This window comes from Saccoglossus kowalevskii, chromosome 6 (assembly GCF_978046115.1).
Source record: "Saccoglossus kowalevskii chromosome 6, keSacKowa6.1, whole genome shotgun sequence".
NCBI lineage: Eukaryota > Metazoa > Hemichordata > Enteropneusta > Harrimaniidae > Saccoglossus > Saccoglossus kowalevskii.
The window spans coordinates 39987068-40006183 of record NC_140646.1 but is presented as its reverse complement, the minus strand read 5'-3'; the positions used below and the strand labels follow the sequence as shown (position 1 = coordinate 40006183).

Genomic DNA, 19116 nt, shown 5'->3' with positions numbered 1-19116 from the left:
ATAATAAAGGTTATTATTATTATGGGCGTAGACAATGTTGATCTCTCATGCTGCCAATCAATTAAATCACATATTTGAATGTGAATAAAAGCTGATGATGGTAATTTCAATTTTTTTTACAAAATGTACATAAACAAAAATAATACACCGTGCATACCAGCTGCAATCTCAGTGTTCCAGCTGACTGCCGACGTACAGGTCAACATGTCAAGGAGACAACACGTGAAATCAACAACACGTGATAATCAAATTACCACTGACCTGGGGAGTCTTAATAAATTTTAATAGTTTAGTTGATCACAAAGCCTGTAACACACTCGTTTACACGGAACCTTGCAGCAGTACATGTATCGAGTTAGAGCTGGATTGAAATGACGATGTCGATACTAACTGTGACAGTGCTAGCGAGTGTTCTGGCAACTGTCACGTTATCAGGTGAGAGAACAGAGTATTATAATCATGTGATTCGATAACTTTTCCGGAAGTCATGACTTGAAAGTGATTTTGTATCTGACAACAACAAAATAAATATACGTTAGAAGACAAAATGTATCGTATCTGGACGCTTAATTGTCATAGCCCAGGGTGTTATTATCAAACCGTGGTTGCATTTCTGAACTCAACAAGTGGTATCGGATCAATCGGCCATCAGTTGTTGGTGTACGGTCAAGCAAATATCACATGACTACCCAATCTGAGTGACGATTGCTTTCTTTGATCATCAATTGACTATAGAAAAACATGTGTAATATATGGGTCCCATACAGCGTATAGAACGTGTGTAAAATGAATTGTTTACTTGTACCTGGCACCTTTTAAATCAGAGATTTCCTTAGCCAAGTAATCAGTGAAAATGAAGAAATAACTAGTAAACTGACTAAAACACTGCAGCAAAATATTAGTAGTATTTTTGAATTTGGTTTAAAATATTTTTTATCTATCAACTTATATAATTACTGCATGGCTATCAAAATTGACATAATTTTAAAACTATTTTTGTCTTCTTCAGCACCTCCAGTATTCCGCTTAGCAAGTTACTATGGTGACCACATGGTGTTACAAATGGAACCACATCAGTCAATTATCTGGGGATATGGAGAAGAAAATTCAGACATTGAAGTGAACTTGAAAGAAAAAATATATACAACAACAACATACCAAGGTAGAGTTAAAATATAGGGATGGATAATACACTTGTCACAGGCATTTCCTGTACCTTCGCTAAGATATTCACCGGTATTGTGACTGGCTATTGGAAAGTCTGAAAAATAAACTTTTTGAATAGAGTTTTTGAATTATGAATCACAGTGGTTTTTTTTTTACCAATTTTAAATTAAAAATGGCCACCAGAGAAATAAGAGGCATTGTTTTCATGTAAACAAGTTTGGGTATTTAAATTTAACATTCCTCAGCAAAATATCAAGAATTTGTAGTGCTTTAAAATTGTTACTAATTTGCCACATCTATCCTAAATATGCATAAAAATAGTAAAATGTTTTGTAACATTGTTGCTTTGATGCCACCATATAACCATGTATTTCTATAGGCTGTGCACGAGCTGCTGTGGAACGACAGCTATAGTTGAGAAAAACAGCTAAAGTTGGAAAAACAACACAAACTCAACCAAGAGACATCGTGAACAACCAAATTCATATATGATGTACATATAGGGGTAATCTTGTGACACTGTAAAGTACAGTTTTATGAGAGTTTTCGACTCTTGTTTGGCCGTAAAAATGCCTGGATGTTCACTCCTGCAAATTGGTGCTGGGTATTCTGTGATTTATAAACTGAAATTTTATAAAATATAGTGCCTGGCACGTTGATTATAATACATTAGTACCCATGTATGAATCATTGTATGATCTGAGGGGTTTACTAACACCACAAATCAATCAGTTACTAGTAATCTATGAAGTCTGTTCTACTGTTCTATTTGCATGGAGGAAAATAAACCTGTTTTCTATTGTCAACCTCCAAGTTATTTTCTCTTTGTATAATTATTTTGGGATATGAGTGCTAGACTGTCAGCTGTAACCAACTATAAAGTGTGGTAATAATTGCCTCTGTCATCAAACAGCTGCTACAATAACATTTAAAAAATCTTTGGAAAAGTAAATACGAGAACTTTATGGAAAATAGTATAATCAAACCTTGCTCATGATATGGTGATTGTGTCAGATATTTTGTCATATCGGAAACCACATCTCAATATGTGTTGGCCATTTATACGTACATCATAGCATAGACATGCACATACAATAATTATTATCATCTGATCACAGATATGACAGACTGCTGACCATTTTAGTTGAAAAAAACACCAAAATCAAATATTTTGATATTTATCAAACCAAATCTTAGGCATGGATGTCAGATTCTTTTTTTAAACTTTGTGAAAGAATTTACCATTATGGGTAATATAGTTGATTCAAATCACCATGTGGTTGTTTTGTTTTTACTTTTTTTGTCCCAGACAAACATGTACATGTATATCTTCTACATGCTTTGTGGGAGAGTGCTAGATGCATTCTTAAATTAACTTATGGAAAATTAATCTTCTAAATTATCACTTATTGCTATCACCCAATGTCAAACTATTTTAAAGAACGCAATAAAGTTAATATTATTTGAAAATCATAGTCATAACTTCATCAATGTTTTCTAGGAGTTTTTCAAATTATGAGATGTTTAACAAAAAATAGTGTATGCTTAGTGTCGTGGGATTGACACAGCTTTATGATATCATTGAAAAGAACTTAAATGTGTACAGGCAAACTATTTTTCAATGTGTGATAGTTTAGTTGGGGGCAATACAAATAAAACTGATCTTGGAATTCAGTATATTACTTTTTTCAAAATGCAGCGCATGGATACAACTGCCGAGGCGCATTCAATTATTAACAGACTACTGAACTAATAGGAAGTGTGAATAAACAGTGTCTTAGCACAGCAATAATTACGTAATTTATTTATTTTCAGGAAAAGTAATATTTTATATATGAGTATGTCACGTGTCACAAAAACATAGATACAGACATAAAACACAAATTTGAACCTTGGTAATATTTCAAACAAATATTTCAATAATACCGGTACTTCTTGCTACCTTAATATATTGTATGATTTTAATAAAAACTTGATTGCTCTAATTACAATTAAAAACAGTCTCAGCCAGTAAAAGAACACAAGATTAAGGTAAGATTAAGCCACCCGCCAATGAAATTCCTTGCATACGAACACCTAATTACACAAAGAACGTGTATTTAAAACCAAAATTGTCATCTAACTATTTGACCGTCTCTGATTAGCTCCTGAATTGAATAAGTATGTTCTATGATCTTCCAGTAATTAGGTGTTTGTATGCAAGGGATTTTTTCACACAAAAATGACAAACTTGGCTGAATTTTTAAGCAGTTAGCGAATTGTATAGCTGTGAAAGTTTGGTATTTTTCCCTCGAAGTGTAGAAAACGGAAAAACATGTTTAACAAATGCATTTGTTGTAAACTGAATAATTAAAATATTATTTAGTTTGACCTGAAATAGACAGTAGAGGATAGCATTGACTTCCACTACACGTTAATATATATATATCATAGCATATACTTTGTATGTTCTTGATTTGACCTCATAATATTTACATAATACATATATGCAACTTTGGTATTAATTTTGTTAGGTCCTGATGGCATACAATGGATTTGGAAAATCACCTTGGATGTTATGCCACCGAGTGGGCCGTTTAGTATCGAAATAAAGCACCATGCATCAATGACTGATGTCATAACACTACGTGATGTATTATTTGGTGATGTATGGCTGTGTGGTGGGCAAAGTAACATGGTTTTTTCAGTAACCCAGGTATGTGATAAGTTTGATATGAATTATGCAAACATTGAATACAACACAAGTTGCAATATATTATGAAAGGCTTTATGAGTTTCAACCTTGGATTTATTGAGAAAAGTTAGGTTGAAATGGTAATTATTGTTTTTTAAATTAACCTTGTGAAATTAAATAATCGACTGTGGAACTGGCAGAGCAAAATAAAGTATATTTTTAGCTCCGCTGTCAACTTTGTCGGAGCGAAGCTTATCATATGAGTGAATGTCCGCAGTCATCGGTCGTATCAACTTTTTCGATTGCTTTGAATATTGTGTATATGTGGTATACATGTGGACCTCTCTCAGATTCTTCATTTCGTGATGATATCTTCAATTCTCTAATTTTGATGAATATTTTTGTAATTTTTGGTAAAAAGTGATATTTTCGACTTCTTGTTGAAAACCGCAAGTCCAATTGCTTTGATATATTATACATATAGGTACTACATGTGGACCTCTCTCAGATTTGTTCATTTTCTAATGATATCTTCAATTCTTTAATTGAAATGTGCATTGCTAACAGCGGAGCTATCTCAACTAAGAGGCTGCTTGTTTCAAGTTTGAAACAGCTGTTGACATTGAATATGTAACTTATTTATGTTCTGTTTTGGTGCGCATGTGCAGTGTATGGTTAACAAGAATTCATCATTTTCACCCAAAGATAAAATACTGGCATTGTTCACTACTGTTATTAAATATACATGTATGTGCTCCTGTTAAAACAACTTATGGGAAATGTTCGCAGATCGCAAGCATGTGTGGAATTGGCACACGACATTTGTATTACTGGTTGGCATAAATGTAAACATATGATGTCACAGTGACACAAGGATACTTAACATCATTAGTACACTTTATTAATTTGTGTTTATGTATTGTCAAGACAATAAAAAAAAGACTGAACAAACAATACTAAATATAATTGTTGTATGAAACTGTATCTCATCTCAATTTCAAAACAATTAACAATAATATTATTACACATAAAAGTGATGAGTTATATTTTACTCTTGATGTTTGCAGGCGTTCAATGCAACCATGGAAGCAATGCTATCTTATGAGTATCCTTACATCAGATTGTTTACAGTCAATTTGAATGAATCTGAAAAAGCACTGTGTGACTTGGAATCAGTGGAAGAACCTTGGTCTGTCCCATCACCAGGTAAGTAGCACATCTTACCTAGGTCTGTCCTGTCACATGACAGGTGATATCTTACCCTAGCCTTTCACACCACATGGTAAGTGACACATCTTACTCTGGTCTGTCCCATCACATGGTAAGTGACACATCTTACCCTGGTCTGTCCCATCACACGGTAAGTGACATATCTTACCCTGGCCTGTCCCATCACACGGTAAGTGACATATCTTACCTTAGTCTGTCCCATCACATGGTAAGTGACACGTCTTACCCTGGCCTGTCCCATCACATGGTAAGTGACATATCTTACCCTGGTCTGTCCCATCACATGGTAAGTGACACATCTTACCCTGGTCTGTCCCATCACATGGTAAGCGACACATCTTACCCTGGTCTGTCCATCACATGGTAAGTGACACATCTTACCCTAGTCTGTCCCATCACATGGTAAGGGACACATCTTACCCTGGTCTGTCCCATCACATGGTAAGTGACACATCTCACCCTGGTCTGTACCATCACATGGTAAGTGTAGCATCTTACCCTGGTCTGTCCCATCACATGGTAAGTGTAGCATCTTACCCTGGTCTGTCCCATCACATGGTAAGTGACACATCTTACCCTGGTCTGTCCCATCACATGGTTAGTGACACATCTTACCCTGGTCTGTCCCATCACATGGTAAGTAACACATCTTACCCTGGTCTGTCCCATCACATGGTAAGTGACACATCTTACCCTGGTATGTCCCATCACATGGTAAGTATCACATCTTACCCTGGTCTGTCCCGTCACATGGTAAGTGACACATTTTACTCTGGCCTGTCCCATCACATGGTAAGTAGTACATCTTACCCTGGTCTGTCCCATCACATGATAAGTAACACATATCTTACCCTGGTCTGTCCCACCACATGGTAAGTAGCACATCTTACCCTGGTCTGCCCTATCACATGGTAAGTGACATATCTTATCCTGGTCTGTCCCATCACATGGTAAGTGACACATCTTACCATGGTTTGTCCCATCACATGGTAAGTGACATATCTTACCCTGGCCTGTCCCATCACACTGTAAGTGACATCTTACCTTAGTCTGTCCCATCACATGGTAAGTGACACATCTTACCCTGGCCTGTCCCATCACATGGTAAGTGACATATCTTACCCTGGCCTGTCCCATCACATGGTAAGTGACACATCTTACGTGGTCTGCCCCATCACATGGTAAGGGACACATCTTACCCTGGTCTGTCCCATCACATGGTAAGTGACACATCTTACCCTGGTCTGTCCCATCACATGGTAAGTGACACATCTCACCCTGGTCTGTTCCATCACATGGTAAGTGTAGCATCTTACCCTGGTCTGTCCCATCACATGGTAAGTGTAGCATCTTACCCTGGTCTGTCCCATCACATGGTAAGTGACACATCTTACCCTGGTCTGTCCCATCACATGGTTAGTGACACATCTTACCCTGGTCTGTCCCATCACATGGTAAGTAACACATCTTACCCTGGTCTGTCTCATCACATGGTAAGTGACACATCTTACCCTGGTCTGTCCCATCACATGGTAAGTATCACATCTTACCCTGGTCTGTCCCGTCACATGGTAAGTAGTACATCTTACCTTGGTCTGTCCCATCACATGATAAGTAACACATATCTTACCCTGGTCTGTCCCACCACATGGTAAGTAGCACATCTTACCCTGGTCTGCCCCATCACATGGTAAGTGACATATCTTATCCTGGTCTGTCCCATCACATGGTAAGTGACACATCTTACCATGGTTTGTCCCATCACATGGTAAGTGACATATCTTGCCCTGGCCTGTCCCATCACACTGTAAGTGACATATCTTACCTTAGTCTGTCCCATCACATGGTAAGTGACACATCTTACCCTGGCCTGTCCCATCACATGGTAAGTGACATATCTTACCCTGGCCTGTCCCATCACATGGTAAGTAACATGCCTTACCTTGGTTAATATATTAATTAGGTTAATTTATCTCAATGAAATTTGTGAACCATAGAAATAATTGTCTATTGTTTGTGTTCATTTGCTAAGGATCACTAGGAATTGCTACACTTATCATATCACATTCAGTTCACCATTTTTAACAAAAAACACAAATCTATATTTCATTTTTTCTGTGCAGCAACTGTGTCTGCTGGAGCATTCAAGTATTTCTCAGCTACATGTTGGTTCTATGGTCGTAATCTTTACGATCACCTACAGTATCCTATTGGTTTACTGGTCAGCAGTTACGGTGGAACACCAGTAGAGGCGTGGTCATCTCCAGATGCATTGAAGGTGTGCAATAGAACAGAATTACAGGAAGCAAACAACAGGTGAACATAACTTATTGGGGTTCAAATTCTGACTATTTAGCAAATCTGTCCTTTAATTTTGTTCAGTGTCACCAAATGTGATCTATTTTTCTGAAGCTTACAATATATAGTGTTAAAAAAATGTGTTAAAAAGTCATTTGTTAATCATAAATTCTATCAAAGTTACTAAGAATGTTACCATAACAACCTATATATCATAATTAGGTATAAGCAAACAAGTACCTGGTAGTGTATATGCCATACCAATGTTTGTCAAAAGGATTGCCAAATAACCATTTTCATTCCAACATTCAAATGATCTGTCAATTGCACAGGACATTTGTAATGTATTTTTATTGGTTGACATCTGTGCATACATATATGTGTGTGTTCTTGGGTGTACAAGTGGTCTGTAGCCAGTCATATCTCACACATGCTTGAGCCAAACTTATACATCTGATGTTATATACAACATGTGCACATGATTTGATTCAAGATAAATAATCAAGTCCCTCTCCATTTTAATGCCAAAAATACATTTGTTTTATAATCTGATTCAAGATTGCCGATTGACAGCAATTTTGAAGAAAATCAAAACCTGATCTCAGTCGTGCATGCATGAATTGTGGTCAAACTTGGGACCTTCATGCAGATCAAAATGGCTGACTGGTGGCCATTTTTTTCTAAGAATGCAGTTGCTGATTCAAATATTTGAGATGCCTGGATCAAAAACTTCACAGGTACATCAGACATCATATCAGACAAATACAAATGCATTTTTGTCAACCTCAAACTCAAAATGGCTGACTGATGGCCATTTGTTTAAACAAATGCAGATGCAATCAAGTTTAAACTTCACAAATACATCACATTATGTCATATATATATATACATGTATCTCATGACTATACTACAATTGACAATGATTTTTTTACAATGTAACTCGCCTTATAGCCATTTGAATGAATCTTTATTGTTGGATTTCTATTCTAGCAAAAAAAGTGATATTATTGAAGCGAAAAAAAATGATCCTAATTGGGATGCCAAGTTTGGTGGACCCGGAGCTCATAGTGTATTATGGAATGCTATGATACATCCATTACTGAATATTACCATAAAAGGAGCTATATGGTATCAAGGTAAGTGAGTTTGAACTCACATCCAACCATAGTGTATTATGGAATGCTATGATACATCCATTACTGAATATTACCATAAAAGCAGCTATATGGTATCAAGGTAAGTGAGTTTGAACTCACATCCAACCATAGTGTATTATGGAATGCTATGATACATCCATTACTAAATAATACCATAAAAGGAGCTATATGGTATCAAGGTAAATGATTTTGAACTCACATCCAACCATAGTGTATTATGGAATGCTATGATACATCCATTACTGAATGTTACTATAAAAGGAGTTATATGGTATCAAGGTAAGTGAGTTTGAACTCACATCCAACCATAGTCTATTATGGAATGCTATGATACATCCATTACTGAATATTACCATAAAAAGAGTTATATGGTATCAAGGTAAGTGTGTTTGAACTCACATCCAACCATAGTGTGTTATGGAATGTTATGATACATCCATTACTAAATATTACTATAAAAGGAGTTATATGGTATCAAGGTAAGTGAGTTTGAACTCACATCCAACCATAGTGTATTATGGAATGCTATGATACATCCATTACTGAATATTACCATAAAAAGAGTTGGATGGTATCAAGGTAAGTGAGTTTGAACTCACATCCAACCATAGTGTATTATGGAATGCAATGATACATCCATTACTAAATATTACCATAAAAGGAGCTATATGGTATCAAGGTAAGTGAGTTTGAACTCACATCCAACCATAGTGTATTATGGAATGCTATGATACATCCATTACTAAATATTACCATAAAAGGAGCTATATGGTATCAAGGTAAGTGAGTTTGAACTCACATCCAACCATAGTGTATTACGGAATGCTATGATACATACATTACTGAATATTACCATAAAATGAGTTATATGGTATCAAGGTAAGTGAGTTTGAACTCACATCCAACCATAGTGTATTATGGAATGCAATGATACATCCATTACTGAATATTACCATAAAAGGAGTTATATGGTATCACGGTAAGTGAGTTTGAACTCGCATCCAACCATAGTGTATCATGGAATGCTATGATACATCCATTACTGAATATTACCATAAAAGGAGTTATATGGTATCAAGGTAAGTGAGTTTGAACTCGCATCCAACCATAGTGTATTACGGAATGCTATGATACATCCATTACTGAATATTACCATAAAAGGAGTTGTATGGTATCAAGGTAAGTGAGTTTGAACTCACATCCAACCATAGTGTATTATGGAATGCTATGATACATCCATTACTGAATATTACCATAAAAGGAGTTATATGGTATCAAGGTAAGTGAGTTTGAACTCACATCCAACCATAGTGTATTATGGAATGCTATGATACATCCATTACTGAATATTACCATAAAAGCAGCTGTATGGTATCAAGGTAAGTGAGTTTGAACTCACATCCAACCATAGTGTATTACGGAATGCTATGATACATCCATTACTGAATATTACTATAAAAGGAGTTATATGGTATCAAGGTAAGTGAGTTTGAACTCACATCCAACCATAGTGTATTATGGAATGCTATGATACATCCATTACTGAATATTACCATAAAAGCAGCTGTATGGTATCAAGGTAAGTGAGTTTGAACTCACATCCAACCATAGTGTATTATGCAATGCTATGATACATACATTACTGAATATTACCATAAAAGCAGCTGTATGGTATCAAGGTAAGTGAGTTTGAACTCACATCCAACCATAGTGTATTATGGAATGCTATGATACATCCATTACTGAATATTACCATAAAATCAGCTATATGGTATCAAGGTAAGTGAGTTTGAACTCACATCCAACCATAGTGTATTATGGAATGCTATGATACATCCATTACTAAATATTACCATAAAAGGAGTTATATGGTATCAAGGTAAGTGAGTTTGAACTCGTATCCAACCATAGTGTATTATGGAATGCTATGATACATCCATTACTAAATATTACCATAAAAGGAGCTATATGGTATCAAGGTAAGTGAGTTTGAACTCACATCCAACCATAGTGTATTACTGAATGCTATGATACATACATTACTGAATATTACCATAAAATGAGTTATATGGTATCAAGGTAAATGAGTTTGAACTCACATCCAACCATAGTGTATTATGGAATGCTATGATACATCCATTACTGAATATTACCATAAAAGCAGTTGTATGGTATCAAGGTAAGTGAGTTTGAACTCACATCCAACCATAGTGTATTATGGAATGCTATGATACATCCATTACTGAATATTACCATAAAAGCAGCTGTATGGTATCAAGGTAAGTAAGTTTGAACTCACATCCAACCATAGTGTATTATGGAATGCTATGATACATCCATTACTGAATATTACCATAAAAAGAGTTATATGGTATCAAGGTAAGTGAGTTTGAACTCACATCCAACCATAGTGTATTATGGAATGCTATGATACATCCATTACTGAATATTACCATAAAAGGAGTTATATGGGATCAAGGTAAGTGAGTTTGAACTCGCATCCAACCATAGTGTAGTAATGTCACTGATTCATCAATTACTGTATCTTAGCAGACTAATACCTAGTAGTGTCACTGATTTATCAATTACTGTATCTTAGCAGACTAATACCTAGTAATGTCACTGATTCATCAATTACTGTATCTTAGCAGACTAATACCTAGTAATGTCACTGATTCATCAATTACTGTATCTTAGCAGACTAATACCTAGTAATGTCACTGATTCACTAATTACTGTATCTTAGCAGACTAATACCTAGTAATGTCACTGATTCACCAATTACTGTATCTTAGCAGACTAATACCTGGTAATGTCACTGATTCACCAATTACTGTATCTTAGCAGACTAATACCTGGTAATGTCACTGATTTATCAATTACTGTATCTTAGCAGACTAATACCTAGTAATGTCACTGATTCACCAATTACTGTATTTTAGCAGACTAATACCTAGTAACGTCACTGACTCATCAATTACTGTATCTTAGCAGACTAATATCTAGTAATGTCACTGATTTAACAATTACTGTATCTTAGCAGACTAATACCTAGTAATGTCACTGATTTATCAATTACTGTATCTTAGCAGACTAATACCTAGTAATGTCACTGATTCATCAATTACTGTATCTTAGCAGACTAATACCTAGTAATGTCACTGATTTATCAATTACTGTATCTTAGCAGGCTAATACCTAGTAATGTCACTGATTCACTAATTACTGTATCTTAGCAGACTAATACCTAGTAATGTCACTGATTCATCAATTACTGTATCTTAGCAGACTAATACCTAGTAATGTCACTGATTTATCAATTACTGTATCTTAGCAGACTAATACCTAGTAATGTCACTGATTTATTAATTACTGTATCTTAGCAGACTAATACCTAGTAATGTCACTGATTCATTAATTACTGTATCTTAGCAGACTAATATCTAGTAATGTCACTGATTTATCAATTACTGTATCTTAGCAGACTAATACCTAGTAATGTCACTGATTTATCAATTACTGTATCTTAGCAGACTAATACCTGGTAATATCACTGATTCATCAATTACTGTATCTTAGCAGACTAATACCTAGTAATGTCACTGATTCACTAATTACTGTATATCAGAAGACTAATACCTAGTAATGTCACTGATTCACTAATTACTGTATCTTAGCAGACTAATACCTGGTAATGTCACTGATTTATCAATTACTGTATCTTAGCAGACTAATACCTAGTAATGTCACTGATTCATTAATTACTGTATCTCAGAAGACTAATACCTAGTAATGTCACTGATTCATTAATTACTGTATCTTAGCAGACTAATACCTAGTAATGTCACTGATTCATTAATTACTGTATCTTAGCAGACTAATACCTAGTAATGTCACTGATTTATCAATTACTGTATCTTAGCAGACTAATACCTAGTAATGTCACTGATTCACCAATTACTGTATTTTAGCAGACTAATACCCAGTAACGTCACTGATTTATCAATTACTGTATCTTAGCAGACTAATATCTAGTAATGTCACTGATTCACCAATTACTGTATTTTAGCAGACTAATACCCAGTAACGTCACTGATTTATCAATTACTGTATCTTAGCAGACTAATACCTGGTAATGTCACTGATTCACCAATTACTGTATCTTAGCAGACTAATACCTAGTAATATCACTGATTTATCAATTACTGTATCTTAGCAGACTAATACCTAGTAATGTCACTGATTCATCAATTACTGTATCTTAGCAGACTAATACCTAGTAATGTCACTGATTTATCAATTACTGTATTTTAGCAGACTAATACCTAGTAATGTCACTGATTTATCAATTACTGTATCTTAGCAGACTAATACCTAGTAATGTCACTGATTTATTAATTACTGTATCTTAGCAGACTAATACCTAGTAATGTCACTGATTTATCAATTACTGTATTTTAGCAGACTAATACCTAGTAATGTCACTGATTCACTAATTACTGTATCTTAGCAGACTAATACCTGGTAATATCACTGATTCACCAATTACTGTATCTTAGCAGACTAATACCTAGTAATGTCACTGATTTATCAATTACTGTATCTTAGCAGACTAATATCCAGTAATGTCACCAATTCATCAATTACTGTATCTTAGCAGACTAATACCTAGTAATGTCACTGATTTATCAATTACTGTATCTTAGCAGACTAATACCTAGTAATATCACTGATTCACCAATTACTGTATTTTAGCAGACTAATATCTAGTAATGTCACTGATTTATCAATTACTGTATCTTAGCAGACTAATACCTAGTAATGTCACTGATTTATCAATTACTGTATCTTAGCAGACTAATACCTAGTAATGTCACTGATTTATCAATTACTGTATCTTAGCAGACTAATACCTAGTAATGTAACTGATTTATCAATTACTGTATCTTAGCAGACTAATATCCAGTAATGTCACCAATTCATCAATTACTGTATCTTAGCAGACTAATACCTAGTAATGTCACCGATTTATCAATTACTGTATCTTAGCAGACTAATACCTAGTAATATCACTGATTCACCAATTACTGTATTTTAGCAGACTAATATCTAGTAATGTCACTGATTCACCAATTACTGTATTTTAGCAGACTAATATCTAGTAATGTCACTGATTTATCAATTACTGTATCTTAGCAGACTAATACCTAGTAATGTCACTGATTTATCAATTACTGTATCTTAGCAGACTAATACCTAGTAATGTCACTGATTTATCAATTACTGTATCTTAGCAGACTAATACCTAGTAATGTCACTGATTTATCAATTACTGTATCTTAGCAGACTAATATCCAGTAATGTCACCAATTCATCAATTACTGTATCTTAGCAGACTAATACCTAGTAATGTCACTGATTTATCAATTACTGTATCTTAGCAGACTAATACCTAGTAATATCACTGATTCACCAATTACTGTATTTTAGCAGACTAATATCTAGTAATGTCACTGATTTATCAATTACTGTATCTTAGCAGACTAATACCTAGTAATGTCACTGATTTATCAATTACTGTATCTTAGCAGACTAATACCTAGTAATGTCACTGATTCACCAATTACTGTATTTTAGCAGACTAATACCTGGTAATGTCACTGATTTATCAATTACTGTATATTAGCAGACTAATACCTAGTAATGTCACTGATTCACCAATTACTGTATCTTAGCAGACTAATACCTAGTAATGTCACTGATTCACCAATTACAGTATCTTAGTAGACTAATACCCAGTAACGTCACTGATTTATCAATTACTGTATCTTACCTTACCCAATATTTTGAGTTACACATTACAGTAACTTAACTTACTATAACTCAGTAATAATACATTCACAGGTGAAGCCAATACTGCTCCTGGTATTAAACAGGATTCCTATTCATGTACCTTTCCTGCAATGATAGCTGACTGGAGAAACAAGTTTTACATCGGTACTGGTGGTACTACTGATAAACTCTTCCCATTTGGATTTGTACAGGTATACAGTTTACCATACATGACTGAACAAGTAATATTGATTATAAATTTTACACATACACCACTAATTCAATAGAATGTATCTGTCTATAATGGTGATTCTTTAATGTATACCATTGATTAACCCAGTACAATTAATGGGTATCTCTGTCACTGGCTCAAAATATCCTTACAATATATATTAGAGGGTTATTTTACAGTGCTGCATGAACATAGAGATTTATTTTTACACTCTGAAAGGGAGAATGTATTTAAACTGTGTTAGTTTTTTTTTCGGAATAATGTCATGCGAGTCATGTGAACTGATTTTTTCAAACTTAAATACATACATGGGACATTGATGCATGTTACATTGTTTTGCAGATCAGATTCAAAATGGGTGGCTGGTGGCCATTTTGTTTTGATGAATGCTATTTCATTACCATATCTTGAGGACATGCCTTGACTGATCATTCACAAGATAGCTGAATGTCGGTTATTTTAGTGCTAACAAAAATCATCCAAATCAAGTATTTCTGTCATTCTGGAACTAGATCTTGGTTTTGTATGGATGGATTTCATTGAAAATTGGTAGATTCATTGAACATAATTGTACATTTGTACCTTGGTGGATGTCATTTAATTTTTTTTTTTTTAGTAGATTTGATTTGAAATGGCTGACTGGTGGCCATTTTAACAAATGGCGTCCCAGAAACATTTCTGACATTTCCATGGGATCCATACACTCCTATATGAACTTGCATTGAAAACAGACAGGGACTATATCATGACATGACTTGTGTTTTATAATATCTTGCGTAGAGTGTTCATGTAATTAGTAAAAGTACTGGTATTACAATGCTTTCAGCTTTGTATATTCTAATTTCAACATTAATAGTCTTTATATAATTCTGTAGATCCTGCAGGATAGATTTTTTTTTTTTTTGTAAATTTTCAGATATGACTTTTACCTTGTTGATATAATTATCAAAGCCTTTTTTTTCGTACCTGTCTATAAAAACTGGTTCTGTTATTCTTTTGACATCCTTATTATAAAAAGAACTGCATCAGTGATTTCTTCATAAGCTGACAGTCCTTACATTTAAACCTACATAAACTTGTGACCATTTGTTTTTTTCTCTGATAGCTTTGTACTGATGTTGACAAACTCTGGGTGGTTGATGGCTATCCTGCACTTCGTTGGCATCAGACTGCTGACTATGGTTATGTACCCAATGAGAAAATGCCAAACGTCTTCATGGCAGTTGCCATGGATTTACCTGACCCCACCTCCCCATATGGATCGTAAGTGTTGTCTTTTCTAATGTGATTTTTAGAGTAATAACAAATTAGGGGAGTGTTAAATTAACTCTGTTTGGATACACCTGTGTGTTTAATAAAAGCTAGATAAAACAATCTGATTAAAATAGTAAGATCCCGTCTTTTACATTATATTTAGGTTTATTATATTTAATGTTATTTAGGGTTTTATTTTTTCCACTTTGACCTTGAAATCTCCCTTCATGGCAAGATAAAAAATAAAGAAAGTGGATACAAAAAACTAAATGTGATTTCTACATTGTTTGTAGTGATATATATAGTGATTGACAGTCATAAACAGTAGTATGAACGCCATTAAAACACATGGTTAAGTTTTAATGTGCATAGTGGCAACAACTTGTTTTCACAAAATTAGTACAGTGTTAACTACATTTGTTGCCATATTGCATTTTAATTAATAAAGTACATAGTGTGTGTGTGACAGTAATGAATGAAAGTACCTAATGTGTTTGACGGCAATAAACACACATTGCAGTTATATGTTACTTTATGTATTATATAATTCATCACATTATTGTTATTTGCAGAATCCACCCACGATACAAACAGGATGTCGGTTATCGTTTAGCATTGGCTGGAAGGGCAATAGCATACAATGAAAAGTACGTCAATTATGCAGGACCATTCCCTAGTAATATAACAGTGCAGTCATCTAATGACTTGGTGTCTGTTATATATGATATGAAACATATCCAAGTGAACCAGGATTCTGGGTTTGAGGTAAGTTGTAGATCTCCATCAAGTCGTGAATAAAGACTGGGTGCAAGCAACATCAGACAATGTTTTGGTCTGCAGCTGATCCCTTTATCTAAATTTTGAATGATTCCTTGTTGAAAACACAGACTTATTGACACTGAATTCATCAATCAAATAGCAACACAGTCTCCATTAAAAAATTGAAGTAGAGTTTCATTTTCTTATTACTGTTAAAGTCCTAATATAAACCGCACCGGTACTGTAGAATGATAATTAACAATATTTCAATGATCTTCGCAGGTGTGCTGTTCATCTACAAAGAATTGTACTTACTTATCAACTGATTGGTTAGCTGCCCCTATCACGTCCATCATTGGTACCAACGGAGTTCAAATCTCTACAAAGCACTGTAGTGGTGCTAAATTGCAAGCTATACGTTATGCATGGAGGGACTGTCCATGTGTTTACAAACAATGTACCATATATGACAAAGACAGCAACTTGCCAGCTCCATTGTTTGTGTTCTCACTCAAAGAAAAGATAGTAAAGTGGATCAATTAAGACTGGTTTTGATTAAGAATATATAAATTATACTTCAGTGATCAAAGTGACAGTATTCATGACATCCATTTATGTTTCTAATTGTACAAAAAAAAATTCTATTCATTTTTAGCGACATGTGGTCGCTATTAACTTTCATCTGGTGAAATCAATGTAAATATAAATGGGACTGCCAGGATAAGGGTTAAAGGTAATAACGTTTTGTACATAGTTTCTATGGTAATAACATTTTGCACACAGTTGCAATAAATGATTTAGGATGTAAAAAATTTGATACAAAATTTTCTTATTTTTACATTATATATAATTATATAAATAAAGACCGGTGCTAATGCTACTCTTATTAGTCTCAGCTTCCAAGTGATAAATGTATAACACATTACTGTTCTGAAATAAATGTTATTAGTACAGCGCCACTTGCATCTACCTTAATTCTGAGAACGATATGCTATGGACTACTTGTATAGATCATCATCTAGTCATAAAGACGAGAACATGTTTATAAACATTCTACACTAAATTATATTTAGTGAACATTTTCAGAACATCTCAGTACGACTAATTTGGAATTAGTTTAATATTATAATCTGTTATTTTAGCATAGGAAAACACTGCTCTACTGACAGGAATAGAGGATACCATAATGTTATGGAGAAACTGACTCAACTGTGCATATAAACTGGACACCTCGCATAAAGCCTTTCTTCGATAGTTGTAGATTCTTTGCCTCGTGCACATTGTGTGAGGTTTACTAGGAAAGGACCGTTGCATTTAATACTAAGCAGACTGTTTTTTCAGAACTAATTTGTTCTTGCATGATCAGAGCAGAATGCAAAACTAAACCCCACAAATCTGAACGTTTTCCAGATTGACTAGCTGTTTAAATGCATAGGGAATTTACTGAATAAGCCAAGCAGGTGAGTTGTGATGCAACGTAACATGCTGTTATCAGGTGTGACATTTGCATAAAAAGAGTTGCACATCTTGTGTGTACTGTGATAACACACATCCAGTCAGATATAAATACTCAGCGTCAGACTCAAGACCAGACTCAAGTTACAAAACAGTTCATTTATAACAATAGTTTCTATTGCAACAAATATGATAATTGTACTTTTGGGGGCTTGTTGCCTATAGTATGAAATGAACATTGTTTATCATTTCCTATTGTATTTTGCAAAGGATTATGGGTTAAAAATTGAACATTAGCTGTTAATTTAAACCTCTGCCGTTTTTGAAATTGCGTGGTTACATTAGACTGTAGAGTAATTCTTTGCAAATTCCAAAATGATGGAAATGTATTTCTGTTCTATATGATAAACTGCATTTTCTCTATTAAAAGTGAATCTCCAATAGAAGTGCATATAAACCCTGAATTGTATTTATTCTAAGCTGGTCATTGTTTACTTGTATAGCAAATAGTTTCTGGTGACCATGTGTTGCCATGGAATTTCGTGAATAGCCTGCCAAGATCTTGGGAAGAAACTACACTAATCCCCCCCCCCCAATCAGTGATCACTATGGTTTCTAAGCCAATGTGATGCCCCATTGACACACAAAGATTTGCTGTAATGCTACAAAAAAAAATCATACATTAATGTGGTGAATTCTAAAAACATCTCACTACAAGTTATGGAAATTCATGTTTTATAGACAAAATAAAAAATTTTCTTGAACTTCCTCAGCAGTCAAGTTGACTCAATTTTACAGCTACCATTTTAACTCTAGATCAGTCTTGCTAGAAAGTACACTGGTTACAAATACAAGCAGCCTATCGGCTGAGATAGCTCCGCTGTTAGCAATGCACATTTCAATTAAAGAACTGAAGACATTAGAAAATGAACAATATGTATAGTATCAAAGCAATCGGACTTAACAAGAAGTCGAAAATATCACTTTTTACCAAAAATTACAAAAATATTCACCAAAATATCATCACAAATGAACAAATCTGAGAGGTCCACATGTAG

At 34.4% G+C, this 19116-nt stretch overlaps 1 protein-coding gene across 1 annotated transcript; it reads left to right on the top strand.

Moving 5' to 3' along the window:
* The first annotated feature begins 259 nt into the window (after positions 1 to 259).
* LOC100367830 (sialate O-acetylesterase-like) lies at positions 260 to 18826 on the top strand. The gene is made up of 10 exons (XM_085500536.1): positions 260 to 435; positions 1010 to 1162; positions 3681 to 3862; positions 4909 to 5047; positions 7195 to 7387; positions 8360 to 8505; positions 14431 to 14570; positions 15696 to 15853; positions 16417 to 16609; positions 16886 to 18826. Exons 1-10 carry the CDS (start codon positions 372 to 374, stop codon positions 17144 to 17146), a joined length of 1629 nt encoding a protein of 542 aa, XP_085356662.1. The 5' UTR covers positions 260 to 371; the 3' UTR covers positions 17147 to 18826.
* Positions 18827 to 19116: the final 290 nt, after the last annotated feature.

Excerpts from the sequence above, each read along its gene's own strand:
- LOC100367830 (XM_085500536.1), top strand. The coding sequence starts at position 372 with ATGACGATGTCGATACTAACTGTGACAGTGCTAGCGAGTGTTCTGGCA. Across the intron at positions 436-1,009 it reads GGCAACTGTCACGTTATCAG|CACCTCCAGTATTCCGCTTA; the intron begins GTGAGAGAACAG and ends TGTCTTCTTCAG. Across the intron at positions 14,571-15,695 it reads TCCCATTTGGATTTGTACAG|CTTTGTACTGATGTTGACAA; the intron begins GTATACAGTTTA and ends TTTCTCTGATAG.